General features: G+C 62.4%; 1 protein-coding gene across 3 annotated transcripts; it reads left to right on the top strand.

The window, feature by feature from the left end:
- The first annotated feature begins 4,742 nt into the window (after nucleotides 1-4,742).
- TESPA1 (thymocyte expressed, positive selection associated 1) lies at nucleotides 4,743-8,965 on the top strand. 3 transcript variants are annotated; one of them, XM_065659698.1, is made up of 7 exons: nucleotides 4,744-4,878; nucleotides 5,036-5,072; nucleotides 5,772-5,834; nucleotides 5,935-6,143; nucleotides 6,238-7,037; nucleotides 7,782-8,833; nucleotides 8,938-8,965. In XM_065659698.1, the coding sequence occupies exons 2-7, from the start codon at nucleotides 5,065-5,067 to the stop codon at nucleotides 8,957-8,959; spliced, it is 2,154 nt and encodes a 717-aa protein (XP_065515770.1). In that variant the 5' UTR covers nucleotides 4,744-4,878; nucleotides 5,036-5,064; the 3' UTR covers nucleotides 8,960-8,965. The 3 variants fall into 3 exon arrangements, with proteins under 3 accessions (XP_065515768.1, XP_065515770.1, XP_065515771.1); XM_065659699.1 differs by lacking the exon at nucleotides 8,938-8,965 and having other exon boundaries at nucleotides 4,757-4,878; nucleotides 7,782-7,950; nucleotides 8,660-8,825; XM_065659696.1 differs by having other exon boundaries at nucleotides 4,743-4,878; nucleotides 7,782-8,955.
- Nucleotides 8,966-9,903: the final 938 nt, after the last annotated feature.

The raw sequence follows: 9,903 nt of genomic DNA, 5'->3' as shown, positions 1-9,903 counted from the left end.
GGATGGACACATGGATACAGGGATGGACACACGGATGCAGGGATGGACACATGGACACAAGGACGGACACAGGGATGGACACATAGATATAGGGATGGACACACGGACGCAGGGATGGACACATGGACACAAGGACGGACACAGGGATGGACACACCGATGCAGGGATGGACACACGGACGCAGGGATGGACACATGGACATAGATCCTGGGATACAGGGATGGACACAGGGGCAGGCCCTGGGATGGGCAGACAGGCAGCAGGAGTGACCCACACATACGTGTACCCCCCCTCCGCCATGTACCCCCCCCCCCCATTTACTGTACCCAGGTCACCCTGGCAGGGGCAGGGCTGGTGGCTTTTGGGGTTCCCCCCCCCCCCGCATCCCCTTATGTGTCCTAATGAGGGTGTAAACTGCAGGACAAGGGGGGGGGTAAGGGGGGGCATTGATTTGGTCCAGGAGGAGACATGGGGCCAGCCCATGCTTGGGGATGGACACAGGGATGGGGGGGCCATGGGGGCACCCTAAAAAGAAAGGATGGGGGGGGGCATCACACACACAAACAAAGACAAACAAAGGGGGGGTCTGCAGGGTGCCCCCCCCCCCCAGGTGTCCTGCATGGGGCTGCACCCCATAGGCACAATGCATCCTATATCCCATAGTATTTGGGTCGGGGGGGGGGGGGGGCCGGGGGGGCCCCCCCACTGCTGCAGGAGCCATAAGTGCGTGTCCCATCACTTATTCATGCCGGGATCCGGGAGGAAGGAGCCTTTAAGTAGGTCAGGCAGGAATGTGGGAAGCGATGGGGGCTGGTCCAGGGTGCCCCCCCCCACCAGGCATGGAATGGGAAGTGGGGGACCCCCCCCCACACACACATCAGCACCCATCAGCACCCATCAGCACACACAGGCAGGGTGCTGGGGTCCAGGTAACGGTGCTGCTGCAGGGGGGTGCTCCCCCCTCAAAACCCCTCATGGTCGTATCCGTGTCCCTGATCCCATGGGATGCAGCCAATGTTCGTTATGGATGCATGGATGCATGAAGCATCACTGAAGAGATGCACCACGTCACTGGGGGACACCCCCCCCCCCTCCATCCCACCCCCGATCCTTGGGGATCCCTAATCCCAGGGTTTAATCCTGCCTGATCCTGGGTCTTTTCCATAGGGATGCTCCACGTGGATCCCCTGCTCCATCCCAAACCCTGCTGGCATCCCTTGGCCATTAAACGCGGTGTCCTGGGGGTCCCTGAGGGGCTGGATGTGACCCCGGCATGGAGCCGGATGAGGGGCGATGCCCAATGGGATCGTGTCCATCTTTCCCATGGGATGTGCCGGGTTATCCCGGTGTCTCCCCCCCCCCCCAAGGCCTGGACGTGCCAAAGGAACAGTTAATTCCACAAACACTCCCGGGCTAAAAATAGCCCCATTCCCGGAGATCCTTTGCCTTTTTTGACGGGATCCCGGCTCCCGGCTCCCGGCTCCGCTTTGGGCTCATCCCGGCTCCAATGGGAAGGGTGGTGGTGGTGGGGGGGGGGGATCCGGAGGGACCAAGGATGCCCCCGTGATGTCCGCGTTGGAGGTGAGCGCCGCGGGGTCCCGCTGACGGGTGGGATTTGGGATGTCATTCCATCGGGAAAGCCGCCTCCATCGCCGGTCACCCATCAGACCTCGGCTTCACCCATGGCCCCAGGGGCAACAGCAGCCCCTGTCACCCCCCCCCCCCCCCCCCCACCAGGGCAGAGCTGCTTTGGGGCCATCATTCCAGAGCCTGGGATGCTGGGATGGAAGGGGCCGAGCTGGGGGGGAGCTCAGGTGCTGAGGGAAGCACCCTCCTCCTCCTCATCTTCCTCCTCCTCCTCTTCCTTGGCCTTTTCCTCCTTGTCCTGCTCCTCATCTTCCTCATCCTCGTCCTCCTCCTCTTTTTCCTCCTCCTTCTCCTCTTTGTCCTCTTCCTCATCTTCCTTCTCTTCCTCTCTTCTTCATCCTCCTTCCTTGTCCCCCTTATCCTCCTCTTCCTCTCTTTCCCCTCTTCCTCCTGCTCCTTCTTTTCCTCCTCCTCCTTCTCCTCCTTCCCCTTCTCCTTCCCCTTCTCCTTCTCCTTCTCCTTCTCCTTCTCCTTCTCCTTCTCCTTCTCCTTCTCCTTCTCCTTCTCCTTCCCCTTCTCTCTTCATCCTCCTCTTCCTTGTCCTCCTCCTCCTCTTCCTCTCTTTCTTTCCCCTTTCTCCTCCTCCTTCTCCTTCTCTTCCTCCTTCCCCTCTTCACCCCTTCCCCTCACCCTCCTCTTCCTCCCCATCCTTGTCCTCTTCCTCCTCCTCTCCAAGGCCCCCCCAAGCCTTTGGAGCCTCTCAGCCCCCACTGGGTGCAGGACCCAGGGGCACCCTGGGGTGGCTCCGGTTGTCACCGTCCCCCCCCCCACCCCACGTCATCCCCCCCATGGCGGATGTGGGCCCCATTTGAGGTTTGCTGTTGACTTCTCCCCATTTCCTCCTCCAAGCACATGAGCTCCCTCAGCCCCACTGACACCGGGGCCGCCGTGGGGCAGCTCAGTGCCCCCTGCCCCACATAGGGCACCCCTTGGTCCCCCCACCCCACACCACCGGTGAGCTCCAGAGGGGTTTGGGGCTGGTTTTGACCCCATAGGGACAGGGATGGAGGGGATGGAGCCGGGGTTGGGGGGGGGGGGGAAGTGGCAAGGCCATGGGGGTGATGGGGAGAGGTGATTCCTGCATCCGGAGCAGATGGGAAAGGCTTCTGTAGGAGCAAAGGGATGGGGAGCAGGGAGCAGAGGGGATGGGGTTGGGATGCTCCAGGACACAGAGCCCCAGCTTGGAGCCCCCATCCGGGGTGATCCCATTGGATCTGGGAGCTGTTGATGCTCCACAGGGTGCTGACAGCATCACTTAGGGCTGTGGGTCCTGGGATGGGGGGGGGGGGGGGGGGGGGGGCAAAGCTGGACCGGGATGATGCTGCCACCAGGGATGAATCGGAATGGGATGGTCCCACTCAAGCGATGGCTGGATCGGGATGATCCCACTCCAGCAATGCTCATCCCTAGGGATGCATCTGGAGAATGTGGATGGCTCCAGAAACCCATCCCTGCGCCGATGGGGTCTGCCTGGGCTGTGGGGTCCCTGTCCCCAGCCAGGAGCTGTGCTGGGAGGGCAGAGGATGAGGGATGGGATGGCCTCAATCTGTGGAGCTGAGGAGGAGCTGGATGCTGGAGTTGGGAATGCTTTGGGAGCTCCCTGGGGATGTGGTGCTCTGCTGTGTTTTGGGGATGGAGGACAGGGATGGGATGGGATGGGGTGGGGATGGGATGGGGATGGGATGTGAATGGGGTGGGATGTAATGGGGGTGGGATGGGATGGGGATGAGGATGGGATGGGGGTGGGATGGGGGTGGGATGGGGACGGGATGAGGGTAGGATGGGGGTGGGATGGGGGTGGGATGGGGATGGGATGGTGATGGGATGAGGATGGGATGGGGGTGGGATGGGGGTGGGATGGGACGGGATGAGGGTGGGATGGGGGTGGGATGGGGGTGGGATGGGGATGGGATGGTGATGGGATGAGGATGGGATGGGGGTGGGATGGAGATGGGATGGGGATGGGATGGGGATGGGGTGGGATGTGATGGGGTTGAGGATGGGATGGGGGTGGGATGGGGATGGGATGGGGATGAGGATGGGATGGGATGAGGATGGGATGAGATAGGAATCACCTCCCCAGTGAGGAAGGTCCAGCCCCAGCCCTGGTGCAGCTCATCCTTATCTCAGCCCTGGCAGCTCTTCCACTCACTCTGGCGGCTCCATCCCCATCCTCCTTCCCCCGCCCCCCCCCCCCCCCCAATCCCATTTGCACCCAGAGCCCCCGCTGTGGAGCACCCCATGGACCCCCCCATTCCCTATCCCATAGGGACGCCTCTGGCCATGGAGGCCACGTCCGTGCTCAGCCCCTCACCGTGGGAGAGGCGCCGCGCCTGGGTCCGGCAGAGCCGGAGCTGGAGGAATTCGGTGCTGGAGCACGAGGAGGCGGCCTCTGCCCCATGGGACAGCCCCGAGCTGCAGCCGCCCCACATGGACCACGTCCCCCTTCAAGGTCAATGGGGATGCCCCTGGGATGGGGATGGTCCTGGGATGGGGATGCCCATGGGAGGGGGATGCCCATGGGATGGGGATGGTCCTGGGATGGGGATGCCCATGGGATGGGGATGGTCCTGGGATGGGGATGCCCATGGGATGGGGATGGTCCTGGGATGGGGATGCCCATGGGAGGGGGATGGTCCTGGGATGGGGATGCCCATGGGAGGGGGATGGTCCTGGGATGGGGATGCCCATGGGAGGGGGATGCCCATGGGATGGGGATGGTCCTGGGATGGGGATGCCCATGGGATGGGGATGCCCCTGGGATGGGGATGCCCATGGGATGGGGATGGTCCTGGGATGGGGATGGTCCTGGGATGGGGATGCCCATGGGATGGGGATGCCCCTGGGATGGGGATGGTCCTGGGATGGGGATGCCCATGGGAGGGGGATGCCCATGGGATGGGGATGGTCCTGGGATGGGGATGCCCATGGGATGGGGATGGTCCTGGGATGGGGATGCCCATGGGAGGGGGATGCCCCTGGGATGGGGATGCCCCTGGGATGGGGATGGTCCTGGGATGGGGATGCCCATGGGAGGGGGATGCCTTGGTCCCCATGGTTCTCCTGGGGTACCGGTGGTCCCTGCGCATCCCCAAGGCCCTTGGGTGCAGGGCGATGGCCCTTGAGGACCATGGGACCCATCCCTGTGGCCCCACATCTCATCCCACACCATTGCAGGGTATGGAAGCAACGGGACCAGCTTCGAGGATGACCTGACCCTGGGAGCTGAAGGTACCAGCACCCCTGGGGTGTCCTTGCCACCCCATTGCCACCAGCAGCAGCTTCTCCTCTACGGATGGGGCCAGGCTGCCCCAGAGCTCCGTGTCCATGGGGTGGATGCACGTGGCCCCACACACCCCATCTCGCTCCTCTCTGCCCCCTTTTCCAGCTCTCCTGCTTCCAGAGAGCAGCAAGGCCATGGACAGGTGAGGGTTGGGGTCCTGGGTTGAGGCCAGTGGGGATTTGGGGGCCACCATCCCCATGCACCCATCGGCATCATCCCCATCCCCATCCCCACCCTCATCCCCATCCCCATCCTCATCCTCATCCCATCCCCATCCTCATCCCCATCCCCATCCTCATCCCCATCCCCATCCCCATCCTCATCCTCATCCCCATCCTCCTCCCCATCCCCATCCCCACCCTCATCCCCATCCCCATCCTCATCCTCATCCCATCCTCCTCCCCATCCCCATCCCCATCCTCATCCCCATCCTCATCCCATCCCCATCCTCATCCCCATCCCCATCCTCATCCCCATCCCCATCCTCATCCCCATCCCCATCCTCATCCCCATCCCCACCCTCATCCCCATCCTCATCCCCATCCCCACCCCCATCCTCATCCCCATCCCCATCCCCACCCTCATCCCCATCCTCATCCCCATCCCCACCCCCATCCTCATCCCCATCCCCATCCTCATCCTCATCCTCATCCCCATCCCCATCCCCATCCTCATCCTCATCCCCATCCTCATCCTCATCCCCATCCTCATCCCCATCCCCATCCCCATCCCCATCCTCATCCCCATCCCCATCCCCATCCCCATCCCCATCCTCATCCTCATCCCCATCCTCATCCCCATCCCCATCCCCACCCCCATCCCCATCCTCCCCCCACCATAGGGCCAAGCGGCTCAGCCTGGGCCACAGCATCGCCTCCAGCCTCACCACCAAGACCAGCTCCAGGTAGGACCTGGGGGCCGGGGTGGGGGGGGGTCCTCAAGGGGTGTTTGGGGTCCCCCCTTCCTGACGCTCACCCCTATGGGGCTGCCCCACATCCCCGCAGCATCTCCGAGGTGCTGGAGCGGTGGGAGGCGGATGCTGAGGAGATCCTGTACAACCTGGGCTTCGTGCGGAGCGAGCCGGGCACCGCGTCCCGGGTCCCCGTGAGGTTCTTCACGGCTCCCTCCCGTGCCAAAGGCATCGACTTCCAGCTCTTCCTCAAGGCCCAAGTGCGGCGCATGGAGATGGAGGATCCCTGCTTGACGCTGGCCAGTGAGCGGCACCGGGACCCGATCCCATGGGATTCGCCCCCTTTGGAAAGAGGCTCAGGTTTCCCGTCATTCCCATCTCCGTTTGTCCTTCCCAGGTCGCTTCCAGCAGGTCCAGGCTCTGGCCACCACGGCCGATGCCTTCTTCTGCCTCTACTCCTACGTGTCACGGAGCCCCGTGCAGCGCATCTCCCCCTCCTGCTGCTCCAGGGCTCATCCCGACATTCCCAACATCCACATCCCAACATCCCAGCCCGGAGCCCTCTCGCCTGTGCAGCGCCTGAAGAAGGCAGTGGCCACCATGTGCCTCTACGCACCCCCAAGGGATGAGGACAACCCCCGGGGGTCCACCACGGTGCCCCCCATCCAGCCCAGTGCCGTGGGGTCGGTGCTGGAGCAATCCCGGTGCGATCCAGATGATGCCCTGGAAGGATGGAGAAGGGGCACGGATGCGGTCCCTGTGTGGCTCCATCCTGGTGCTGCATGGGGACACCTGGAGCTGCCCTGTCCCCATGGCTGGGGGATATTGGGCACCCCCATGGTGGTGGCACATGGGGACAGGGATGCTCCGTGTCCTCCAGCATGGGAGGACCATGCCGGGTGGGAATGGGGCACCCTATCCCCTTCGCTGCATCCCCACGGCACCAAAGTGTGGGTCCCCCCCCAGCACCCATGGGACAAGGGGGACTCCGGCTTCGGCTCTGGCTCCTATGGGACCCCGCTGGGGGGCAAAGCAGGGCCCCATGGGTGCCACATGGGTGCTACCTTGCACCAGGACACACCAAGGGCTGGTGGCCACTGGGCTTGGAGCAGGGACCAGCACTGGGGGGGGCAGAGGGACACGGGGATGCTCCCATCACCCCAACGACCCACCATGGACTCCTTTGAGATGGAGGAGGTGAGGAGAGAGGTACCAGGGTGATGGGGGGGTGCCAGGGTGATGGGGGGGGCCAGGGTGATGGGGCCATACCAGGGTGATGGGGGGATACCAGGGTGATGGAAGGGTAGTGGGGTGATGAGGAGATATCAGGGTGATGGAGGGATAGCATGGTGATGGAGGGGTACCAGGGTGATGGGGAGGTACCAGGGTGATGGGGGGTGCCAGGGTGATGGAGGGGTACCAGGGTGATGGAGGGGTACCAGGGTGATGGGGCAATACCAGGGTGATGGAGGGGTAGTGGGGTGATGAGGAGATACCAGGGTGATGGAGGGATAGCAGGGTTATGGGGGGGTGCCAGGGTGATGGGAGGATACCAGGGTGATGGAGGGGTGCCAGGGTGGTGGAGGGGTACCAGGGTGATGGGGAGGTACCAGGGTGATGGGGAGGTACCAGGGTGATGGGGCAATACCAGGGTGATGGGGAGGTACCAGGGTGATGGGGAGGTACCAGGGTGATGGGGAGGTACTAGGGTGATGGGGCAATACCGGGGTGATGGAGGGGTACCGGGGTGATGGGAAGAAGCTGGATTGGGAATATCCCTGGAGCATTCCCAGGCTTTTCAGGTGTGAATGACTTTGAGCTTCCAACGGAGCCTGGCGCAGGGGGCAGCTGGGTCAGGGGCTCACACGTGTGCGCGTGCCTTGCACACGCATGCAGAGGGACGCAGTGATTTACACACGCTCCTCACCCATCCTGCTGCAGGTGCTGAGCGCCAGTGAGGGGGAGGATGATGGCGATGGTGATGATGATGGTGATGGTGATGATGATGGCGATGATGATGATGCTGCTGCTGATGATGGTGATGATGGAGATGGTGATGCCCACAAGGAACCCATCCGGTCCCTCCATCCCTCCGCTGCCATCCGCAGAAGTAAGTTATGGGGGTTTCCTGTAATGGGAGGGCAGCGTGTGTCCCATGTGTCCCCATATGTGTCCCTTGTGTCCCCATACGTGTCCCATGTGTCCCCATACATGTCCCACGTGTCCCCATACGTATCCCACGTGTCCCCATACGTATCCCACGTGTCCCCATACATGTCCCACGTCTCCCCATACATGTCCCCATACATGTCTCCATACGTGCCCCATATGTCCCTATACATGTCCCACGTGTCCCCATATGTGTCCCACGTGTCCCCATACATGTCCCACGTGTCCCAAGTGTCCCCAAACGTGTCCCACGTGTCCCCATATGTGTCCCCACGTGTCCCCATACGTGTCCCCATACGTTTCCCCATACACGTCCCATGTGTATCCCATGTGTCCCCAAACGTGTCCCACGTGTCCCCATATGTGTCCCCACGTGTCCCCATACGTGTCCCCATGCGTTTCCCCATACACATCCCATGTGTATCCCACGTGTCCCCACACGTGTCCCATGTGTCCCCATTATGTGTCCCACATCTCCCCATACGTGTCCCACGTGTCCCCATACATGTCCCACGTGTCCCCATACATGTCCCACGTCTCCCCATACATGTCCCATGTGTCCCCACACGTGTCCCATGTGTCCCCATACATGTCCCACGTGTCCCCACACGTGTCCCACGTGTCCCCACGTGCGCCGTGCCCACGCCCAGGTTCCCTGCCCCACGCCAGCAGCGGGCTCTCGGACAGCAGCGGCTTCGGGGAGGAGCCGGTGCCCAGGGCCTGAGGCCACCGCGGGGGGACCCAGGGGGGTCCCGGGGCCACCACCGGGTGCTGGGAGCCACCGGGACCCTGCGGCAGCGACCGCGCCTGGACGGGGGGGGCACCTGTGTGGGAGCACGTGTGTGTGGGTACACGTGTGTGGGAGCACGTGTGTGAGTGCACGTGTGTGTGGGTACACGTGTGTGGGAGCACGTGTGTGAGTGCACATGTGTGTGGGTACACGTGTGTGAGTATGCACGTGTGTGGGTGTACACGTGTGTGAGTGTGCATGTGTGTGGGAGCACATGTGTGAGTGTGCACGTGTGTGGGTGTACACGTGTGTGGGAGCACGTGTGTGAGTGCACGTGTGTGTGAGTGCACGTGTGTGTGGATACACGTGTGTGTGGGTACACATGTGTGGGTGTACACGTGTGTGTGGGTACACGTGTGTGTGGGTACATGTGTGTGGGTGTACACGTGTGTGAGTGCACGTGTGTGAGTGCATGTGTGTGTGGGTACACATGTGTGTGTATACACTTGTGTGGGTGTACATGTGTGTGGGAGCACATGTGTGGGTGTACACGTGTGGGTACACGTGTGTGTGCACGTGTGTGTACATGTGTGTGGGTGTACATATGTGTGGGTGCACATGTGTGTATGTGTGTGCACACGTGTGTGGGTGCACGTGCGTGTGTGTGTGTACACGTGCGGTTACACGTGTGTGGGTGCACATGCATGTATGTGTGTGTACACGTGTGAGCATGTGTGTGGGTGCACACGTGTGTGTGTACACGTGTGTGTGTGCACGTGTGTGTGTACACATGTGGGTACACGAGTGTGGGTGCACATATGTGTGTGTGTGTGTACACGTGTGAGCACGTGTGTGGGTGCACACGTGTGTGTGCGTGTACATGTGCATGTGTACACGTGTGTGTGTGGCACAGAAATCCTTTTGGCTCAGGACTTTTGCCAGGGCTGGAACAGGGCCAGGGAATGTCCCCATCCCCATGGACGTGCCCCCATCCCCATCCCCATGGACGTGTCCCCATCCCCATGGACGTGTCCCCATCCCCATGGAAGTGCCTCCATCCCCATCCCCATGGACGTGCCCCCATCGCCATCCCCATGGACGTGCCCCCATCCCCATGGATGTGTCCCCATCTCCATCCCCATGGATGTGCCCCCATCCCCATCC

This window comes from Lathamus discolor, chromosome 23 (genome assembly GCF_037157495.1).
Source record: "Lathamus discolor isolate bLatDis1 chromosome 23, bLatDis1.hap1, whole genome shotgun sequence".
NCBI classification, from domain to species: Eukaryota; Metazoa; Chordata; class Aves; order Psittaciformes; family Psittacidae; genus Lathamus; species Lathamus discolor.
Note: the sequence above shows the minus strand (reverse complement) of the source record. Positions and strands in the feature narration are given on the sequence as shown.